Here is a 24708-nt window from a genome sequence, read left to right as displayed (position 1 = left end):
GCATATATATAAAAGGTATTCCTGAATGTTCACTGTGTTTTGTGTACCATGATAACACATAGGAGAGTACAACAGTAGAGGAAGGAGTTTTAGAGGAAACTAGACATAATAAATTACAAAGGGCGGAAGAGAGTTTTAAGAAGTACTAGAGTATGCAGAGAGTGTGTAGCAGTTCTAAGTAATGACACATAGTTTGAAGAATTCTAAGAAGTAGAATGGGATGAGTAGTGTGTTACCTACAGTTAAAACCTTCAGAGGTAGCTATTATTCAAACTGAAAAGTTAAATCTGGGGAAACAGTATCTGTGAGCTTCCACCTTACCTTACATATAAACTGTGAGTAGAACATCATGTAATCCATCATACTTCTCTTCACCTAATAAATCCTATCAAATTATCACACACATATTTTTTACATTTATAAATGTGAATTTGTGATCAAAATGTTTTCATTTTACATCTTTCATACTCTAAAATAAAATGCTGTTTCCATTAAAAATAAGTAGAATGCAATTGTTTTTCAGTATTGTGAGGAATTGTTCTGTGTAATGTATTAGGTAACTTTATAGTATTTGAATTAAGTATGCCTTTATCCTAAAGGAGTTTACTGTCTAGAAGATGAGACTAATTGTAAAAATTCCTGTATTTAACCATTTTTAAGTTTGCAATTCAGTGTCACTAATTGTATTCATAATGTTGTGCTACCATCACTGCTATCTATTTTTAAATATATATTATATATTATAACATTATATATGTAAGTTACCACTATTTTTTAAATCCCTTCATTTAGTACAAAAAATATCACCCTCAACTTTTATTCTTCTGCGGAAAGATTCTGTGATACATGTGACTATTTAATGCTTTGCTTTCATGATACCACACTGTGTATTTGTAACTGAGTCATGAAAAACACGTTATCAGGATGCCATCTATATGACTGGCTCATCAAAGAATACATGTATTTTCTGATGCTGTGATACACATTTGAGATCTAAACACTGAGGTTCAGTGGAAAACTTTAAAAGCTATTTCTCTAAACTTCTAAAACTGTAAGATGAACAATCTTTAGGATGCACAGAGATCTAGATTGTAAGGCCTTAAGAATAAAAGGATAGATCTTTTTAGGATATATTTCGTGTTAATGTGTGGTGATGGAATTGGTTTCTTCAGTAACCCATTTATTTTAGAAAAAATTTGAGCAAAAAGTTTCCAAAAATTTTAATATATATGTTTATATGTTTAAACCCATACTTGTTTTATTCATTAAAGCTTACATTTTAGTCCTCTCATACCATGTTTTTTTATAAGCATTTTTTAGTCAAATAATGCAGGATGCTGAATAGGTACTATGAAGGTTAGCAATTGTAATTTGTATATATTAGGGTAGTTTCTATGTTGTGGTTTTTTTTTTTTTTGGTCTGAATTGGACTTTAATTACTGACCATTAGGACTTTATTAAGGAATATTAGATAATCTTTCTATTTAATTCCTGCATGGTATTTCTCAAGTAGCTACATTATCTTTATACATCTGCAAATATTATGTGTTTTAGAATATTTAGTGCAAGCAGTCAAACAGTGTAAGAAGATCCACCTTATAAGACTGTAGGAGGAACTATGATAGTATCCTGAGAAGTATCTCCTAAAGTTCCTTGATGTCTTTGGTACAGCCCAGTCTAATGACTGATGAGCAAGATTCTCATCTCATCTAAATTAAATTGCAATAACTACAATTTCCCTTGAAAAGGAAAAATAGCCACTTTACAGTAGACAAACCTGGCAGACTCCACTTTACTCAAGTGATCAAGGTTAGCATAAGTGATGCTTTATATGATAGGATGTGAAGGACACTTGTGGAGTTCTTCCCCAAAACCCTTAATTCCAGTTTAATCATGAGAAAACATCAAAGAAATAGGATATCTATGCAGGATATTCTACAAAATAACCTGACCATTATTTTCAAAGTCAAGGAAAGATTGAGAAATTGTCAAGGAATAGAGGAGTTGAAGGAAATATGACAATTAAATGCCAGATGTGCCATCCTGATTTGTATCCTGGAATAGATAAAAATAGTTGAAGAACTGGTAAAATAGGTAAAGTCTGGAGTTCCAGTTAGTAGTAAAAAACCAGTGTTAATCTCTTAGTTTTGAAAAATGCACTATGGTTATATATGATGTTAACCTTGGGGAAAACTGGGTGAGGTATATCTCAAATATTTTTGTAACTTTTCAGTAAATATAGTTATTCCAAATTTAAAAGTGTATTTGCTATTTCAAATATGCTGTAACCACTGGATGGTAGAATATTTCTGTAACATGACTCAAAGTAATACATAATTTCTAGAGACTTGATGGTATTTAAATTATAGCAGCCCAACTCTTCTAAACCCTCCCAGTTTCCCAAAGGCTAGATTTCATTGTATGATGGGACTCAATTGAAGACAGAGCTGGCAGTAGATACATTTGTTGTTGTTGTTGTTGTTGTTGTTGTTGTTGTTACTGTTGTTTTAAATCGAATTGACTTGAGAAGGAGTTATCCCATTTATGCCTGTATTCTCTCCTTACCTGTCAAACTCCTATGTTCTCCTTTACCACTTTCATTTTCTCCCAGGGTCTTTATATGCTGATATTCTGTCATATACTTGCCTTTTATTTTAAAGTCTTATTTCCCTGGGCTTCAGTTATCACGTCTGTGTCATTAACTCCCAAACTTATATATATTTCTAATCCTGAAACCCAAAGCCCACTTTTAAGTGGAAGACCAGAGTAATTTCATTTCAGTGTCTAAAACTAAATCTTATTTTCTCTTTGTATATTTCCTATTTCACTCAGTGGTGCTACCATCCATCCATCAATATGAACCCTAAACGTAGCTTTATACATTATTGCCATCCCCAACAGTTGGTCACAGATTCTTAGAATTTTACAGATATCCCTTTCTTGCATCTACTTTGTCCTTCCCTGTCTGTCATGATAATTCAGACCTTTATCATTTCTCACTTGGGCCATTTTATTAGCCTTTTGTTTGCTATCTTCCCACCCACCTTTTTACTAAAGTTCATATACTATTTATTAAAATTATATCTGCTTTAAATCTTTTGTTTCCCATTGTTATTTTAATGAATGTCTTTATTTTCAGAAACATTGCTTTAAATTACACTTTATGGCAAAACTTATGTGTGGTATGTAGAATTTAATCCCTGCTCTGAAGGAATCTTCTTGGTAACATTTCTGATACTAATTCTGATGGGACATGTTTCCAGATGCTTCAGCATCCCCATTGTCCCTACTGATTATAATAATAAATATGCTTATTTTTAAAAGTAATAATATTACCCTAAACCTCAGCATATTAGTCTCCAAAGCATTGTAATTAGTGGTTGTGTTCAGATGCTTGGGATAGGCCTGCCACCCATTTTAGGTGCATGAAGTAGAAAGCTATTTAATTTCCTTAAGGCTCAGTTTACTTGCCTGTAAAGGTCAAATAATAATAGTCACTATACCAAATAGCAATAAACATTATTAAGTGCCTCTTGTAATTTAATAAGAATATCCCATTGCCTTATCTCTTAATCCCATTATAAGTGAACTTTACTGATTTGGACATTATATTCCAAATACCAGATGCTTTCCTCTGTGTAAGAGTCATTTCTCCCTTTATAATTTATTGTGTTATGGTCTTGGAGTGAATGTAAAGTAGACATAACAATGCTCTGCTTAAAAAAAAATGCTCTGCTAATGTTCTGGAAGGGTAGGAAGAGATGCAACAATAACTAGTGATATTATAGAACAGGTGATACACCTAGGTCCTGAAAACCTAGGAAGTCGAGTTTAAAATGTATTTTATTTTAAATAAAATAAAAAGAGAGTATTATTTTTATTTTTTTTTATTAAACACAAAAGAATATTTATAAAATAAAAGTTAGAAACAAGTATTAATTTGGAGACCCTTCTCTGTCCCTTTCTTGGTCTCCTCCCAATCCCTTCACCCTCAAAGATAGTGATAATCAATTTAAATTCAAATTTATCATGACTTAATCATTGGCATGTGGAATAAATCTTAATAATCATGATGGAGAAAGTTTTTTAACTTTATTACTTGGGCACTAAATAGATATTTTAAAATGTTATTATTTTATCATCTATACCTTCACATTTCTCTTCATTTTGTAGAGGAGAAGGGGTAAATTGAAATTGTACAGATTAAAATCTTACTATATGAAATATTATACCTTCTTTTTTAAATTCATTTGAAATACCATGCACTTATTTTTCATTTCACTAATTGGTGTTTTATAACTTCCAGGACTGGCTTCTTTTCTAAGTTCTGAGTTACTTTTAAACATGGAAAGCTAAATTGTCTCATAAGCTATTGCCATTGTGAACTTTTAATAAGAACAAATCTTGCCAACTTCTTTAAGTAGTAATGAAAGCAATACCTTAACAATTCCAACACCAGCTTTATAACTGAGACATTATAAGATTTTTGACAAATTTTTCTACCTTCTTCCATATGCATATTTACCTCACAGTGATGTAAGCTTAAATTGATCATTTTTATGAAATTCTGGAAAGCAACATGGTTCACACACTTACACATATATATGTACATTCAGATGTACAGGGATGTCTACCCACATCCACACCTTGTTTTGTAATATATAACCAATATCAGTGTCTTTGTGGAGTGCCAAAATAGCTATTTATACATTTGGCCTCTGGAACAAATGCTTTACCAGCCAAGTATCAGACAAGGAAGCAAGGAGGAGAAAAAGATTTCTGGGCATCAAGTGAACTAGCAGGCACTTTCCTAGATCACTTTGGAGAAGCCTTCAAAAGAGGAATTTACATCTCTTTTCTCCTTCTTAGAAACCAGCAATCTTTTTTATGGTTCTGTGTAACAAGAGAAAATAATAAACCCAGAGCTTTGAAGTGACTCAGGAGATGTTGCTATGGGTATAAAAAGCTTACTACGTTAGAGACTGCGGCAACCTAGTCCATCCCTGCCAGAGAAGCATGTTTTTTTTATAGGCCCCTGAGCAAGGGTTAAGTTTATCTGCTTACAAGAAATCTCAGTTTGATGGCTCGCTTGCCAGATAAAATTTCTTATTAATGCAGAGTATTACAGATTTGGTTGGTGTGATGCCCTTCTGCAGAAGACAGTCTGACCTTATGTGAAAGGATTATTTTATTTCTGAATTCAAAGTACTGTGAAGATGCAGATACATCAGAAACTATATCTTGAGGACTTATATAAGAATAATGCCCTTATAATAGAACTTCTGAAATGACTTCATTACTGTATTACAAACCTTTTTATTCTGTGTATCCTTAGCAAGATATATTGCATGTGGTAGTAGCTACATCCATAATTATGGTGATTACCCTTGATGATAATAGCATCTATATTTTTAAGAAATGATTTGATTATTATTAAGTCATGACTTAAAACCTGAAATGATGTTACTGCTCATCACAGGGATATATGTATCAGATCAGCATATTTTCGGTGGTAGTTAATTAGGAAATTAGGAAAGAAAACTATAGAAATACATTCTTCTTTGCCTTAATTGAGTATAGATATCTCAGAAAGTTCTACTTATATCCAAAAAGATAAAATCGTATAAAATTCAGTTTCTACTCTTCTCTCTTAGTAGCTGGAAGTACCATGACCCTCTGCTTTTCCCACTAGCAGGTCTACTTAGCTTTCCATGGTCAACATCCTGTTCCATAACAGCAAATGGCATACTGACATCTAGCTTCACAGAGTACACTTAAGATTATACAAGCCTTTCTTCTTGATCTACAATGTACTTTCCCCCCTGCATATATAATGAATGTATATAGTTCTCAATATGAACACAGCTGGATAAAAATATTTTGAAATATTTTAGGGACATAGGAATATCTGAGTTTAAATTATACTGATTATATTTTTAACTCTTTATCATCCGTTTCTACTAGAGATTTTGGATTTCATAAAATTGCCCTAAAGATAACTATTTTTAAAAGCATGCATATAAAGGAAATTATTTCAATAAGGCGAAATTATTATTGAACAAAGATTTTATTCCAGATTGCACTCAGTTTCTATGTAATCATAAGTAAGTTGTAAACCTAGGGTGAGGAGGTGGATCACCTATTTTGTATATATGTAATAGCTGAAGCAAACTTATTACACTTCAAGAAATAAACTTTAAGTAATTAATATCACTGCAGTATCAGTTTAACATAATCATTTGGCATTATAAAAAGTCCAGTGCATATGTAGGAACCACAATGTTAATGACCAAGTGTAAAATTTGCAATCAAAATGCTCTCTAATCCCAGAAGGTGGAAAGGGGATAATAACTATATTGTACCAAATTGTAAAGCCTAAGGACTGGACTGCAGAAAGTATCATAGCTACCCATTATAAATTGACCAATAAAAAATGAAGAGAACTTGATACCACAGAACTTTGGGAGCTTATAACCTAATTTCCTCAGAATACACCCTAATCTTAAGTGATTTTATTCTTTTGTAAATATATTCCTGATTCTTCCCTTCAAAAACTTTAATTATTAGCAGAGATAAGTTTGCATTTTATTCTGTCAACTCTCCTTGCATATACACTTCTGATACAGTACAAATTTGTTCTTGGCATAACTTAGTATGTTTACATGGGAAGAAAAAAGTAACATATTAACATATTTTTATACATATCCCACTGTTCTTTTTGTTTAGGGAGGGAATATCCCATCTCCAGGAGTCTCATTGGTATGGTTTGAGACCCTATAGTCCAGTTAAGTAAATATTCGTACCCAACACAACTATGTGGAAAGACAGCACAGTTATAACCAGGCTTGAAATGTGTAAAAGATTCAAAGCCTTGAGGGGGCAAGATGGCGGCTGAGTGAACATCCCTGTTAGAGTCTTCTGCAGGGAATCGGCTGGGCGGCGTTGGAGACTCTTTGGGACCGGATTGTTTCGGGATTTTTGCTGGTCCGGAGGTGTCTGGACATCGATTTGGAGGGAAGGTAACAGAGAGGATTCGTCTGTGAAATATACACGGAGATCCCAGCTACCTGCAGAGGATTCCCTTCTTGGGTAGGCGGAGACGAGGCATCTAGCCCCGCTCGGTGGGGCTGAGCCAGGCCGGGCCGGGCCGCGGTAGCGTTTGGAGCCGGGCGGGGCCGGTGCAGGCCCCGGCTGCGGGCCGCGGTAGCGCTTGGAGCCGGGCGGGGCCGGTTCAGGCCCCGGCTGCGGGCCGCGGTAGCGTTTGGAGCCGGGCGGGCCCGGGTCAGGCCGCGGCGGGTACGGAGCCGGGCAGGGCCGGTCCAGGCCGCGGTGGCGGGAGGTGGATGCCGGAGCCGGCTGGGCCGCTGTAGCGAGCGGAGCTGGGCGGAGCCAGGCCAGGCCAAGGCGGCGTGAGGAGCCGGGCAGAGCCGGTCCAAGCCTCCGCGGCGGGCGGAGCCGGGCCTGCGGAGGGGTTTCTGTTTTTTTTTGGTTTTTTTTTGTTTGTTTGTTTGTTTGTTTGTTTTTTTTAATTTTACTTAAATTTTTTTTTTTTTTTTTTTTTTTGAGCATCTGCAGTACTGGGGAGTTCGTGGGCCCTGGGCGGCCTATTGGGGGTTTGTGGGAAGGGAGGTGCTTGCAGACCCATTTGGGCAGACAGACGGGGGGGTTTTAGGGCAAAGCGGGGGGAAGTTGTTGTTTTAGATAGTGTTGCAATTGTGACACGTGTGTACCTGTATCTCTCTTCTCCCTATCCGTTCCCCACCGTTTGCCCATCCTCTTTTTCTTTCTTCCTTTCTTCTTGCCTTTCTTTTTTCTCTATTATAATTAGTTTGTTTTTTTTGTTTGTTTGTTTTTTTTTCGGTTTTCTCTTTCCCTCTTGTCCCTCATCTTCCACTTATTTTTACTTTAATTCAAGTATACAATAGGTGCTACAGGGAACACCTCACATTTGCTGGGTTTTCCCATCCTCCACTGCCTCATTTCTGTGTGAACTGATTTAGGCTACCTACACTATCCCCCTTCCCCTGCATCTTGATATCCACTATCATCTACTGTCTCTCCTATATTCCACCCCCCACCTCCCGTTCTTTGATCCACAAAGTGTCTAACTCTTAATTTCTAATACCTTTGTTCTGTTTTCTGTCTATTATCCACTCTTGAAACTATTACCTTTCTTTTCTTTTTCCCTCTCTCATGAAAACAATAGCTGTGTAGTTCATACCATATTCCTCCCAAATTCAGTCATCAACTTCATAAAAGGTACTCTACCTACAGCTATAACTCTATACAATCTACATGAATCTAACCTCCATCCTTCCAGATCTCATATTCCTGCTTTATTAACATACATCACCAATACAACTTTACACTTTTCCCTTGCTTACACAATTGCCTTTCCCCAACACTAATACTTTCCTCTAAAGTGAACTTAACCAACAACAAGTAACTAGAATAAGAAGAAAAAAGTGACAAAGAGAAGATATAACACCTGTGCAAAAATAACAACTAATTAACCTCCAAGAGCAGACAAAGAAGCTAAGGAACTGATTAAATTCGTCAAAATAAAGAGATGACCAGAAAGCAACAAAAATCTACGAACCAAACCAATAATCAGGAAAACATGGCTGAATCCAATCAACAAACCAATAATCACGAAGGGGAGCAAAACTTGGCACAAGCAATGAAAGATCTCAGAACATTTATCACCGACAAATTTGATGCAGTAATGAAAGAGGTTAACAACATGAAGACATCACTTGGAGGGGAAATTGCAGACATACGCAAAAACATAACAGATATGATGGGAATGAACACCACAGTTCAAGAAATCAAAAATACACTTGCAGCAAATATCAGCAGACTAGAAGAGACAGAGCAGAGAATTAGTGATGTGGAAGACAGTACATCAGAAATCAAACAGATAGTAGAAGGGGTCAATAAGAAGATAGAAAAAATCCAATTAGGATTTAGGGACCTGAATGACAATGCAAAACGCTCAAACATACGTATTATAGGCATTCCAGAAGGTGAAGAGAAGGGAAAGGGGTCAGAAAGAGTGTTGCAGGAAATAATGACTGAAAACTTCCCAAATCTACTGAAAGAGACAGATGTACATATCCAAGAAGCACAGCGCACTCCACAAGTCATAAACCCCAACAGGCCCACCCCAAGACATATACTTGTCAAATTATCCAATGCTCAAGACAAAGAGAAGATCCTAAAAGCAGCAAGAGAAAAGAAAACCATCACATACAAGGGAAGCTCAATTAGATTAAGTGCTGATTTCTCTTCTGAAACCATGGAGGCAAGAAGACAGTGGTATGATATAGTCAAGGTACTAAAGGAAAAAAATTTCCAACCAAGAATACTCTATCCAGCTAAACTAGCATTCAAACATGATGGAGAGTTCAAAATATTCGCAGACAAACAGAAACTGAAAGAGTATACCAACAAGAAACCTCCCCTTCAAGAAATTCTAAAGGGAGTTCTGCAGGAAGAAAGGAAAAAACAGGAAAGGCAAAGTTGGAGGAGAGTATAAGACCAACAACAACAACAAAAAAGACAAAAAAAAATATACAAACAAAATATGACAAACACAAATCCAATCAAAATATGGCTAACACAAATAATTCCTTGATAGTAATAACACTGAATGTCAATGGATTAAACTCACCTATCAAAAGATTCAGACTGGGACACTGGATAAGGAAATATGACCCATCCATATGCTGTCTACAAGAGACACATCTTAGACCCAGAGACGCATGGAGATTGAAAGTGAAAGGCTGGAAAACAATCATACAAGCTAACAATAACCAAAAAAAGGCAGGAGTAGCTATATTAATATCAGACAAAATAGACTTTAAATGTGAAACAATTGTGAGAGACAAAGAAGGATACTACATTTTAGTCCAAGGGAAAATCTGTCAAGAAGATCGAACAATCATAAATATCTATGCCCCTAACAAGGGTGCCTCTAAATACGTCAGGCAAACGCTGGAAAAACTAAGTGAAAGAATAGATACATCTACAATTATAGTGGGGGATTTTAATACACCACTATCAATTCTGGACAGAACATCTCAAAAGAGAATCACCAAAGACACAAAACATCTGAATAGTATATTAGAGGAGCTCGATCTAATACACATATATAGATCGCTACACCCAAACACAGCAGGATATACATTTTTCTCAAGCGCACATGGATCATTCTCCAAGATAGATCATATGCTAGGCCACAAAGAAAGGCTGAACGAATTCAGAAAGATTGAAATCATACAAAACATTATCTCTGACCACAGTGGAGTCAAGCTGGAGATTTGCAAGGGAAAGAAGCCCAGATTTCACACCACGATTTGGAAATTAAACAACACACTCTTAGAAAAACAGTGGGTCAAAGAGGAAATCTCAAAAGAAATCAATGACTACCTTGAAACAAATGATAATGATAACACAACATACCAAAATTTATGGGATGCAGCAAAAGCAGTACTGAGAGGGAAGTTTATAGCCATAAATTCATATATCAAAAAAGAAGAAAGAGCAAAAATTGAAGAACTAACTGCACATTTGAAGGAATTAGAAAAACAACAACAAAGTAACCCAACAGGAAGAAGAAGGAAGGAAATAACAAAGATAAGAGCAGAACTAAATGAAATAGAAAATAAGAAAGCACTTGAACAGATAAACAAGACCAAGAGCTGGTTTTTTGAGAAGATTAACAAAATTGACAAACCTTTAGCAACACTAACAAAGAAAAAAAGAGAGAAGATGCAAATACACAAAATAAGAAATGAGAAAGGCGATATCACCACTGACCCCACAGAAATAAAGACTATCATAAGAGGATATTTTGAAAAACTATATTCCAACAAAAATGACAATCTAGAGGAAATGGACAAATTCCTAGAAACACATAAACAGCCCATATTGACAAAAGAAGAAATTGATGATCTTAACAAACCAATCACAAGCAGAGAGATAGAATCAGTTATTAAAAATCTCCCAACTAAGAAGAGCCCAGGGCCAGATGGCTTCACAGGTGAATTCTATAAAACATTCCGGAAAGAACTGACACCAATCCTGCTGAAACTATTCCAAACCATCGAAACAGAAAGAACATTACCCAACTCCTTCTATGATGCCAACATTACCCTAGTACCAAAGCCAAACAAAGACATCACAAGAAAGGAAAATTACAGACCAATTTCTCTAATGAACCTAGACGCAAAAATACTTAACAAAATACTTGCTAATCGTATTCAACAACACATTAAACGAATTATACACCACGACCAAGTGGGATTCATCCCAGGTATGCAAGGATGGTTCAACATAAGAAAATCAATCAACGTAATACACCATATAAACAGATTGAAGGAAAAAAATCACATGATTATATCTATTGATGCAGAAAAAGCATTTGACAAAATACAGCACCCTTTCTTGATAAAAACACTCCAAATGATTGGAATACAAGGAAATTTTTTGAACATGATAAAGAGTATATATGAAAAACCTAAAGCCAATATTGTTTACAATGGAGAAATCCTAGACTCCTTCCCTCTAAACTCAGGAACAAGACAAGGATGCCCACTGTCGCCGCTCCTATTTAACATTGTCTTAGAAGTACTTGCTCGAGCACTGAGGCAAGAACCAGAAATAAAAGGCATTCAAATTGGAAAGGAAGAAGTCAAAATTTCATTATTTGCAGATGACATGATCCTATACATAGAAAACCCTGAGAGATCTACAACGAAGATTCTAGAACTCATAAATGAGTTTAGTAGAGTCGCAGGTTATAAGATCAATGCGCAAAAATCAGTAGCATTTCTGTACACCAATAATGAGCAAGATCAGGAGGAAATCAAGAAACAAATACCATTCACAATAGTAAATAAAAAAATCAAATACTTAGGAATAAATTTAACTAAAGAGGTAAAGAACTTATACACTGAGAACTATACAAGATTGTTCAAGGAAATCAAAGAAGACCTAAATAAATGGAAGACTATTCCTTGTTCATGGATAGGAAGACTGAACATTATTAAGATGGCTATCCTACCAAAATTGATCTACACATTCAATGCAATCCCAATAAAAATCAATGCAGCCTTCTTTAAGGAACTAGAAAAACTAACTATGAAATTTATTTGGAAAGGAAAGAGACCCCGAATAGCCAAAGACATACTGAAAAAGAAAAACGAAATTGGAGGAATCACACTACCTGACTTCAAAACATACTATAAAGCTACGGTGGTGAAAACAGCATGGTATTGGCATAAGGAGAGACATATAGACCAATGGAATCGAATTGAAAGCTCTGATATAGAACCTCACATATACAACCACATAATATTCGATAAAGCCACCAAACCCTCTCAACTGGGAGAGAGTGGCCTATTCAACAAATGGTGTCTGGAGAACTGGATAGCCATATGTAGAAGAATGAAAGAGGATTACCATCTCACACCTTATACAAAGATCAACTCAAGATGGATCAAAGACCTAAATATAAAAGCCAAGACCATAAAAACCTTAGAAAGCAGTGTAGGGAAACATCTACAGGACCTTGTAATAGGTAATGGATTTATGAATATCTCACCAAAAGCACGAGCAGCAAAAGAACTAATAGATAAATGGGACTTCCTCAAAATTAAAGCCTTCTGCACCTCAAAGGAGTTTGTCAAGAAAGTAAAAAGGGAGCCCACACAGTGGGAGAAAATATTTGGCAATCAGATATCTGATAAGAAACTTATAACTTGCATATATAAAGAACTCCTACATCTTGAAAATAAAAAGATAAACAATCCATTTAAAAAATGGGAAAAAGACTTAAACAGACACTTCTCCGAAGAAGAAATACAAATGGCAAGAAAGCACATGAAAAAATGTTCCAAATCTCTAGCTATCAGGGAAATGCAAATCAAAACCACAATGAGATACCATCTTACACCCATAAGATTGGCAGCTATGAAAAAAACAGAAGAATACAAGTGCTGGAGAGGATGTGAAGGAAGGGGAACACTCATCCACTGCTGGTGGGAATGCAGAAGGATCCAACCATTCTGGAGAACAGTATGGCGGTTTCTCAAAAAACTAGCCATAGATTTGCCATATGACCCAGCAATACCACTGCTGGGAATATACCCAGCAGAACTGAAAACAAGAACACAAACCAATATATGTACACCAATGTTCATAGCAGCATTATTCACTATTGCCAAAAGTTGGAATCAACCCAAATGCCCATCAACAGACGAGTGGATCAATAAAATGTGGTATATACACACAATGGAATACTACTCGGCTGTAAGAACAAACACACTACAAACACATGTGATAACATGGATGAATCTTGAGAACCTTATGTTGAGTGAAGCAACCCAGACATTGAAAGACAAATACTACATGACCTCAATGATATGAAATAAACAAGCTGCCCTAGATAGCAAGAGACTGAACGATCGGCTTGCAGGAAATCGGAGGGTGGAGGAAGGATATGAGCCGATGTCTGCAGGGGTGGAATTTAAGACGAGATGGTGGTAAGTATGAACACAAAGAAGAGATAAAAGGGGGGCAAGGGGTTGCCTTTGCTTGGGGCTTTGCGGGTTTGAGGGTGGCTGGGGAGGGACGGGTGGGTAACGTTGCCCAAAAGTGGGGGGAGGGAGGGGTAGCATACGAACCAGGAGAGGGTCAGGTGTTGGTGGAGAGTAAAATGCCGAGAAAATCATATCAAAATATAATAAAGAGGGTTACCTGTTTAGAATGCTCGGAGGGGAGGGTCTGATGCAGGACGGGCTCCTGGGGAATGTCTAAATGCTCATTCTGCCAGAGTGGGTGACACCATGGGGTAGAAACCCAAGTAGTGAGAGTGGGGGTGGACCCACATCCTGGGGAGGACTAATGCCATCCAATAGAGGGAACTGTATCCCTCGAGAGAAAGGGTGGCTCCCAGGGCATTGGGGCAGTTGAGCAAGTTAGGCCCTGAACACTATTCCATCTATCTCTGGAAGTGGCTCCTCAGGAAACGGAGGTTGGCTATCACTGAGGGCACTAAGGTGGAAGGGAAAATGGACGTTAAATGTGTGGAACCAAAGTAAATGGGGGGTAAGAGAGGAGTTTCTTGAGAGTACACAAGGATGGATATAAAACATGTAATATTACACCATAACATATAGGAGATGACAGACTGATAATGTAAACCATAATGTAAAACATAGGATAACTAAAAATGTAAAGAACTGTGTATCCTAAAGTATTCACCATAATGTAAATACAGATGTCACCTTGTTAGAAAGCTAATGTCTCAGACTCTGTACATCACTTTAAGTAAATATGATATGAATAGGGCGTAAGAGTATCACTGTGGAAGGGAAAAGGTTTTCTGGTGGATGTGTGGGAGTGCTGTATATTATATATATACATTGCTGTGGTCTAGGACTCCTGTGAAGAAAAGCTGAATAATTAGGGGGGGGGGGGGGGGGGGGAAAAAAAAAAAGAAAAAAATAGGATGTGGAATTTTTTCAAGTCAACATTCTTTATCTAAGTTCTTTATCTAACTTTATCCAAGTTCTTTATCTAACCTTTAAACTCATCGCTATATGCCATTCCCTAGTAAGGGACCATGACATTATATTGGGCTTCAAATTTCGGGGAGTTCTGGATCACAGAGTGTTTCAACAATGGCAATGGAGGGATACTGGTATGGGATACCAATGACAGATGATATATGACTGACAGGGAGCTGTACAGAACATATGTCCAGGGTGCATGGTAATGTTTGGATATACTCATAGTGGCAACAATTAAAAACCACAGTAGGGGGGGTACTGGGTTCCCGGCCAGTGGTGCTCTGTCGTGGTCCCTAGGGGAGCAGCGACAGTCTCCCAGGTACAGTGGTGGGGACCGGGAGGGAGTGAGGGTTCAACAGTGAGCCCCTGATACTAATGACTATGCTTGTGAGCTGATAAACCCAAAATAAGAACAAGGCCTAGAGCAACTTTGTGCCTGGGAATTTCCTTCTGTCAGCCTTCATGTTACTCAAATGTGGCCAGTCTCGAAGCCAAACTCAGCATGTAAATGCAATGCCTTCCCCCCAGCGTGGGACATGACACCCGGGGATGAGCCTCCCTGGCAACGAGGGACCACTATCAACTACCAACTGATGATGCAACTGGAAAATGACCTTATACGGAAGGTTCAATGCGGATCAGCAGAATATCCATGTCTACATAAAATACCATGACTTTAAAATGCTGTTTGACCTAAAGTAAGGGGGAAATGGAAAGGAGAAATGAGTTTATATGGCTACGAGTTTCTAAAAAAGAGTCTGGAGGCTGGCAGAAGGTTTGCCCTCATGCACAACTGAGCAGAGTCAGAGAGACAGATAAAGCAGATACAACCCCCAGATATTGGTTCCTTTGAGGGCTAAAGAGACCCATGGGAGTTATGGTCATGGCTGATGGGGTTAACTACCAGGGCAGATGGCCCCTCTTTGGAAATGGTGTTTATGTGTGATGAATCTGGACTCAGATGGGATCTCCCTTCATAAGACTTTCATGCTAATGTGCTGGAGGTGCAGTTAATGTTGGGGTTTAAGATATATTTAGGGGATTTGAATCTCTGGACTGACAATGTGATAGCCAGATCCTGAGCCTCAACAGACTCCAGCACCTACAATCTGATTTATTGGACTTACCACACTCAGCTAAGATGGAGGTGAAGAAGGACAACCACCACACCATGGAGCCTAGAGTGATTACAACTGAAAATGGGAGGATTGCATCCAGCATCCAGGTGGAATCTGAGCCTCCTCTTGACATAAAGGTGCAATGGACACAACCAATCCAGTGTCCACATAGAAGAGGTGGCATTGGATTGGGAAAAGTGGACATAATGGACAAAGGGTATGGGGAAAGGCAGGAAGAGATGAGAGGTGGAGGCATCTTCGGGACATGGAGCTGCCCTGGATGGTGCTTCAGAGGTAATCACCGGACATTGTAAATCCTCACAGGGCCTACATGATGGAATAGAGGAGAGTATGGGCCATGATGTGAACCAATGTATATGAGGTGCAGAGGTGCCCAAAGATGTACTTACCAAATCCAATGGATGTGTCATGATGATGGGAACGAGTGTTGTTGGGGGGGGGGAGAAGGGGGGTGGGGGGGTGGGGTTGAATGGGACCTCACATATATATTTTTAATGTAATATTATTACAAAGTCAATAAAAAATAAAAAAATTAAAAAAAAAAAAAAAAAAAAAAGATTCAAAGCCTTGCTCAGCATAAATCAAAAGGGCATATCATTATTCACGGCCTGGTTATGCTGCAGTGGCTTACAATTAATTACATAAATTGATTTTCTTATGTTAAACCATCCTTGTATACCTGGGATAGATCCCACTTGAATGTGTTCTACAATTCTTTTAGTATGCTGCTGGATTAAGTTTGTTGAGACTTGTGAATATATATATTCAAAAGGAATATTATACTTTAATTTACTTCTGTTATCTTTATCTGGCTTTTGTATTAGGGTGATACTGGTTTCATATAGTGAGATAGGAAGTGTTCCCTCTTCTTCACTCTTTGGATGAGTTTGAACAGGTTTGCTGTTAATTCTTTTTGGAATGTTTGGTAGAATTCCTCATATGCAGTCATCTGGTCCTGGACTTTCATTTTTGGGAGGCTTCTGATGACTGATTGAATTTCTTTACTTCTAATATATTGTTCAATTTCTACATGTGAAAATAAAAAATTAGGCAAAACTTGCTAGGTTCTGTGCATCCTTAGGATACTTGAATTGTAGCAGGATTACAAATCTATGTAACTTGTGTGCCATGTGTTTTGAAAGACTTAATGCACAGAGATATGGGCACCAAACCAACTGAGGAATCAGAAAAGGTCCAAATGGAAGAAATATACAAGTGGGCAAGAGTTGGCTAGTTTGGTAGATGAATAGGCAGAGGGAGAAACTTGAGTTTGGTTTTGAGACCTGACTCTACCACTCACTAATTATGTCACCTTGGACAAGCAACATAATTTCATTGGAACAACAGTAATGTCTACTATCTCAAATAAATTATAGTCTGAAAGCACTCTGTAGGTGGTTTATGGTCTTTAATTGTTTAAAATTCATTAACTGTTTCATTCCCAGATTTCTTTGCCTTACTTAGGTTGATCTGATTGTGACACTTGGAGGACTTGGTGGACGTTTTGACCAGATTATGGCATCTGTGTGCACCCTGTTTCATGCAATTGATATCATTCCTTTGCCAATTATAATAATTCAAAAGGAATCTCTCATCTACCTGCTCCAACCAGTAAGTAAAGAACAAATATACAGTAAGCACTGTGCTGTTAACATTTGTACAAACTAGAAGTAAACAACGGCCCTGCTTATGTCTGAATACTGAGTTAAATTCACATTGTTTCTCACTTGTGCCTACTATCATAAGATGAACCATGGATAAGAAACCTCTAAGAATTCTCTTTTCCTGTCATTTTATTAAGCCCAGAAAAAAAAACTGCACAATGAAATAAGCTAAAAAGTAAATTCAGTTCCTTTTGATAAGCAGAATGTGAACAATACTTGTGAGAATTCTCAACAAAGAAAACACAAGGTTTGGCAAATATGGCAATAATGATGCCATTCACTTTTTTTTAATAATTGAAAAAATTTTTTTTAAATACTCAGATTACTTAAATGTTACATGGAATATATAGGGGACTCCCATATGCCCCCCTCCCCACACTTCCCACATTTTCCCACATTGGCAACATCTTTCATTAGTGTGGTACATTCATTGCAATTGATAAACACATTTTGAAGCATTGCCACTAAGCATGGATTATAGTTTACACTGTAGTTTATACTCTCTCCCACTCAACTCTGTAGGTTATGGCAGGATATGTAACGGCCTGTATCTGTTATTGTAATGCTATACAGGATGATTCACAAGTCCTGAAAATGCCCCCGTATTACACCTGTTTTTCCCACTCTCTACCCTCAAAACTTCCAGAGGCCACTGCCGCCACATCAATGATAGTTCTTTCATTGCTAGAATCACAATAAGTCTATAGTAGAATACTTTAGTAAGTCTACTTTAGTCCATATTTTATTCCCCAGTCCTGAGGACTCTGTGATGGTGATGTCCACTATACCTTTAATTGAGGGAGGGGGGGCAGGCAGGCTTCGATCTCATAAGGCTGATGGATGGAACTCTCTTCCTTGCAGTTGTAAACATTCTCGTTTCTTGGTATGTTGTTTGTTCATCATCTCCTCCTCGTTAGTTGTCCTGGGTGGGTCCAGTGAACTAGAGAGTAGGTATTTCACCTCCACTGAGGTTCTGGGCCCAACTAGCCCATGGACAGCCCCAAGATTTAAGTCTCTTGGACATATACCTATCTATCTATATCTAGAACTAGTTATAGGTTCAAATATAAGGACAGAAGAGCCATGTGTAGGGAAACCACAGCTGTGTCTAACTCTGTCACACTGGGGAGCATAAATTCCAAAGTAGGCCCCCCTGGCAAGGGACCAAACTCCTGAGATATCTGCCCTGACTCTGTTGTCTGGATGTCTCCATAGCCCTCAGGAGCCCCACTATTTTGTCTTCAAATGAGTTTTAGGTCACAATAAAGTCACATACAGAATACAGGGGACTCCCATATACCCAATATCCTCCCCATTTTCCCCCTTTCTGTATTAATAACCTTTTTATATGTGGATGATACATTTGTTACAACTGACATACAAATATTGAAACATATCTACTAACCATAGTCAATGGTTTACATTATGGTTTACATTATGGTTTACATTTTGGACCACATAATTTTATAAATGCTGGATGGAATTTAACATGTTCTATATCCATCATTGCAAGATCATGTCAAACACTTCCATCATCCCCTTAATACCCCCTGTTCTATCTATTCTATTTCTTCTTCCATCATCCCCTTAATACCCCCTGTTCTATCTATTCTATTTCTTCTTCCCTCTCCCCTTGGGCCCACAGTGACCACCATGCTTCACTCCTTGGAAGGACAAGATTCATAGTCTTGCAACAACACTGAGGTCTTGACACGCTGATCTGTCCTCTCCTATTAGGAACCACCCATGCTCCCCAGAGACTGCTGCCCCTCTGTTTGAGAACATAGCAAGCCTCCCAAGGATGGGAGTCCAACTCTTTTCTACTCATTATAAGGACCTCTGCCTACTGATACAACACACTATGACAAAATGATCACTTGCACACTCCTTAGAAGCCTGCCCCAGGTGTTCCTACCCCAAATTCCCCCTCCTTCTGACACCCTAAACCGGTAGACCTTCCTTGTAAAATTGCCAAAAGAGCCTTTCCACCATTGTATTAATAGTTTCAACCACATTCCTGCCAATCCTCAGTGTTCACCTGTTCCCTCTCAAGCCTCAATCTAGTTCCATGAACTGTCCAACCTACCCTCACCACCCTACTCCCCATCAAACTTGCACCTCCCAACCCAGTAGCATCAGTAAACCCTTGTCATATCCCTTCACTGCACAACAACACAATTCCACCTTATCATAGATTTAGTTCATGGGCGTTGGCTCATAACCTTCTCCCTTTCTATTTCCTGTAAACCTGTCTTCCAGACTCTAGCTCTGTGAGTGAGCTCAATTTGCTTAGTATATATCAGTGAGGTCATGTAATATTTGTCCTTCAATGCATGGCTTGCTTCACTCAATATAAGGTCCTCAAGATTCATCCATGTTATCCTATGTGTTAGTACTATATTCCTTCTTACAGCTGAGTAATATTCCATTGTATGTATGTGCCACATTTTGTTTATCCATTCATCTGTTGTTGGGCATCTGGGTTGATTCCAACTTTTGCCAATAATGAATAATGCCTCTTTGAACATTGGTATGCAAATATCTATTCATGTCCTTGCTTTCAATTCTTCTTGGTTATACCCAGCAGTGGAATTGCTGCATCATATAGCAGATCTATAGTTAGTTTTTGAGCAACTGCCAAACTGTCCTCCACGATGGCTGCACCATTCTGCATTCCCACCAGCAGTGGATGAGGATTCTCATTCCTCCACATCCTCTCCAACACTTGTAGTCCTCTGTTTTCTTAAGCGCTGCCAGTCTAATGGGTGTAAGATGATATCTCATTGTACTTTTGATTTGCAATTCCCTAATAGCTAGTGATGTTGAGCATCTTTTCATGTGCTTTTTAGCCATTTATATTTCTTCTTTGGAGGAGTGGCTATTCAAATCACTTACCCTTTTTTTTTAAATGGGTTATTTTCTTTTCATTATTGAGATATAGGGTTTCATTATATATGCTGGATATTAGGCTCCTATCAGATATGTGGTTACCAAATATTTTCTCCCATTGGGTAGGCTGCCTTTTCACTTTCTTGACAAACTCCTTTGAGTTGCAAAAGGTTTTAATTTTGAGGCAGTTCCAGTTATCTATTTTTTCTTTCACTGCTTGTGATTTGAGTGTGAAGTTCATGAAACCATTTCCTATTACAAGGTTCCGTAGATGACTCCCTACATTATCTTCCAAGGTCTTTATGGTCTTCACTCTTATATTTAGATCTTTGATCCATCTTGAATTAATTTTTGTATAAGTTGTGAAATGGTGTTCCTCTCTCATTGTTTGAGATATGGATGTCCACTTCTCCAAGCACCATTTGTTGAACAGGCCATTCTTTTCCAGTTGAGTGGACTTGGTATCCTTGTCAAATATCAGATGACTGTATATGCGAGGATTTATATCAGTACTCTAATTCGGTTCCAGTGGTCAGTATGTCTGGCCTTGTGCCAGTACCATGCAGTTTTGACCACTGTAGCTTTGTAGTATGTTTTAAAGACAGGTAGACTGATTCCTCCTATCATTTTTCTTTTTTAATATTTCTTTGGCTATTCGGGGTCTCTTGCCCGTCCCAATAAATTTCATAGTTAGTTTTTCTAATTCAGCAAAAAATGCTGTGATGATTTTTATTGGGAATGCATTAAATCTGTAGATCATTTTGGTTAGGATAGACATCTTAATATTGTTTAGTCTTCCTATCCATGAACAGCAAATATTCTTCCATGTATTCTGATCTTTGATTTACTTTAACCATGTTGTGTAGTTTTCTGCATGTAGGTCATTTATGTCTTTAGTTAAATTTATTCCTTGGTGTTTGATTCTTTTGGTTGCTATTGTAAATGGTATTTTTTTCTTGATTTCCTCCTCAGATTGCTCATTTTTTTTGGTGCACAGAAATGCTACTGATTTTTGCACATTGATCTTTTAACCTGTCAATTTACTGAGCTCATTTATAAGCTCTAGAAGCTTAGTTGTAGATTTCTCAGAGCTTTCTATATATAGGATTATGTTGTCTGCAAAAAGTGAAATTTTTATTTCTTCCTTGCCAATTTGGATGCCTTTTATATATTTTCTTGCCTCAGTGCTCAAGTAAGTACTTCTAACACAATGTTAAATTGGAGCAGTGATAGTGGGCATCCCTGTCTTGTTCCCAATCTTAGAGGAAAAGCTTTTAGGGTTTCACCACTGTATATAATGTTAGCTGTGGGTTTTCAATATATACTCTTTATTGTGTTGAGGAAGTTTCCTAATATCCTTGTCTTTAGTAGTGTTTTTTATCAGAAAAGTGTGCTGTATTTTGTCAAATGCTTTTTCTGCATCTATGGAGATCATCATGCATTTTTTTCTTTCAGTCTGTTTATGTGGTGTATAACATTGATTGATTTTCTTATATGAACAATCCTTGCATAGCATGGATGAAACCCACGTGGTCATGGTATATAATTTGTTTGATGTGTTATCGAATACGATTAGCAAGTGTTTTGTTGAGGATTTTAACATATAGTTTCAATAGAGAGATTGGTCTTTAATTTTCTTTTCTTGTGGCATCTTTGTTTGGCTTTGGTATTAGGGTGATAGTCAGTGTTCCTTCTACTTCTATTTTTTGGAAGAGTTTAAGCAGGATTGGTATTAGTTCTTTCTGGAATGTTTGGTAGAATTGACCTGTGAATTCTGCAAGTCCTGGGCTCTTATTTGTTGGGAGGTTTTTGATGACTGATTCTATCTCATTACATGTGACTGGTCTGTTGAGTTCATCAATTTCTTCTTTTGTCAATGTAGGCTGCTTTTGTGTTTCTAGGAATTTGCCCATTTCCTCTAAATTATCCATCTTGTTGGCATATAATTTTGAAAGCATCTTCTTATGATAATCTTTATTTATGTGGGGCCAGTGGTGATATCCCCTCCCTCTTTTCTTATTTTGTGTATTTGCATCTTCTCTCTTTTTTACTTTGTTAGTCTAGCTAAGGGTTTGTCAATTTTATTGGTCTTCTCAAAGAACCAGCTTTTCGCTGTTTATTTTTTCTAGTGCTTTTTTATGTTTGATTTCATTTAGTTCTGCCCTAATCCTTGTTATTCCCTTCTTTCTACTTCCTTTAGGGTTAGTTTGTTGTTCTTTTTCTAATTCCTCCAGGTTGTAGCTAGATATTTGATTTTAGCGCTTTCTTTTTTTGGTATATGCATTTATGGCTATGAATTTCCCTCTCTGTACAGCTTTTGCTGCATTCCATAGGTTTTGTTATATAGTGTTATCATTTTCATTCGTTTCAAGGTAGTTACTAATATCTTTTGATTTCCTCTTTGACCCTCTGTTTGTCTAAGAGTATACTGTCTAACTTCCCTATCTTTGTGACTAATCTGGTTCTCTGACCCTTACTGATTTCCAGCTTCATTCCATTCTGGTCAGAGAATTTACTCTGTACAATTCCAGTCTTTCTGAATTCATTGAGAGTTGTTCTGTGGCCTAGTGTATGGTCTCTTGGAGAAAGATCCATGTGCACTTGAGAAAAATGTATATCTCTTTGTATTTGGGAGTAGTGTTTTATATATGTAGGTCCAGATCCTCTAATATATAATTCTAAGTCTTTGCTTGTTTATTGATTCTCTGTCAAGAAGTTCTGTCTAATGGTGATAATGGTATATTAAAGTTCCCCACTATATTTGTAGTGGCATCTGTTTTTCCACTTAGTTTTTTCAATGTTTGGCTCATGTATTTTGAGGTGCTCTGGTTAGGTGTATGTAGTAGTTTGATATTATTGATGAATTCCAAAGAGAAATATTGGATTATCTTTGTAAACTGATCTTTTCCTCTTGGCATATTGGATTATTTTGGATTCATAGGTTTATTTAAGTAATTAATTAAATCTCTTGTGCCAATAGGGCAAAAGGCTGGGGACTCATAGATAAAAGGCATGGCAAAGGACAAAGTTAAGGGTTTTTTATGTTAGAGTTTTGATGTTGGAGTTTGATGCTGAAGCCCTGGGAAGAGAGGAACCCTAAGCCTGGAAAGAAGCAAGCCCTGGGAATAGAGGAGCCCAGGAATCCTGAACCCTTGCAGATGTCAGCAGCCATCTTGTTCTAACACATAAAAATAGACTTTGGTGAGGGAAGTAACTTAAGCTTTATGGCCTGGCATCTGTAAGCTCCTACCCCAAATAAATACCTTTTATAAAACCAACCAATTTCTGGTATTTTTCTTCAGCATCCCTTTGGCTGACTAATACATTGCATAAATGTTTATGATTCTTCTTTCTTCTTGAAAGATTGAAAGATTATCCCTTTACTTAATGTTAATATATAGTGTACATCTTTGTCTCATAAGTTTTGCATTTAAAGTCTATTTTGTCTGATAGTAGTATAGCTACTCCCACTCTTTTTTGGTTATTGTTTGCTTGTAAAATTGTTTTCCAAACATTCACTTTCAGCCTCCTTGAATCCCTGGGTCTAAGGTTGGTTTCTTGTAGACAACATATAGATGGGTCATATTTCCTTATCCCTATGCCAATCTGTGTCTCTTGCCTGGTGAGTTTAATCCATTAATGTTCAATGTTATTACTGTCAAGGAATTACTTACTTTAGCCATATTTTCTTTGGTTTATAGATGTCATATATTGTTTTTATTTCTCTTTTTGTGTCTTCAGTTGTTCTTATACTCTTTCTCCTGCTTTTTCCTTTTGATCTGCAGAACTCCCTTTAGTATTTCTTCAAGTGCAGATTTCTTATTAACATACTCTCTTAATTTCTCTTTATCTGTGACTATTTTGAACTCATCCTCATTTTCAAATGCCAGCTATGCTAAATAGAGAATTCTTGGCCAGAAGTGTATGTTTTTTTTTAAGCACCTTACCTATGTTATACCTCTGCCTTCTTGCCTCCATGGTTTCAGATGAGAAGTCAGCACTTAATCTTATTGAAGTTACCTTGTATGTGATGGTTCTCTTTTCTTTTGCTGCTTTCAGTATTCTCTCTTTGTCTTGAGCATTAGACAATTTGACATATATGTGTCTTGGAGTAGGCCTGTTGGGATTTTTACTCTTTGGGGTGTGCTGCGCTTCCTGGACATGTACATCCATCTCCTTCAATAGGGTTGGCAAGTTTTCAGCCATTATTTTTTCAAACACTCCTTCTGTCTCCTTTCCCTTTTCTTCTCCCTCTGGGATGTATAATGCATATGCTTGTGTGTTTCTTGTTATTGTTCAAATCCCTAAGTACCTGCTGGATTTTTTCTATCTTTTTATCTATCAATTCTACTATTGTTTGATTTCAGATATAGTCTATTCTACATCACTAATTCTTTCCTCTGCCTGTTCAAATCTGCTGTTGTATTTCTTGGATTGTGC

At 37.3% G+C, this 24708-nt stretch overlaps 1 protein-coding gene across 4 annotated transcripts in view; it reads left to right on the top strand.

Annotated features, from left to right (window-relative positions):
- TPK1 (thiamin pyrophosphokinase 1) overlaps positions 1–24708 on the top strand; it is a 293158-nt gene that overhangs the window by 178809 nt on the left and 89641 nt on the right. For 3 of the 4 annotated variants that reach the window (XM_058297511.2, XM_058297512.2, XM_058297513.2), the window contains exon 7: positions 17180–17326. The exons of the other annotated variant lie outside the window; for it this stretch is intronic. In XM_058297511.2, coding sequence (XP_058153494.1) covers positions 17180–17326 — 147 coding nt within the window. The remainder of the gene's footprint in view (positions 1–17179; positions 17327–24708) is intronic. 4 annotated transcript variants of the gene reach the window in all.

Source organism: Dasypus novemcinctus, chromosome 5 (genome assembly GCF_030445035.2).
Source record: "Dasypus novemcinctus isolate mDasNov1 chromosome 5, mDasNov1.1.hap2, whole genome shotgun sequence".
NCBI classification, from domain to species: domain Eukaryota; kingdom Metazoa; phylum Chordata; class Mammalia; order Cingulata; family Dasypodidae; genus Dasypus; species Dasypus novemcinctus.
Note: the sequence above shows the minus strand (reverse complement) of the source record. Positions and strands in the feature narration are given on the sequence as shown.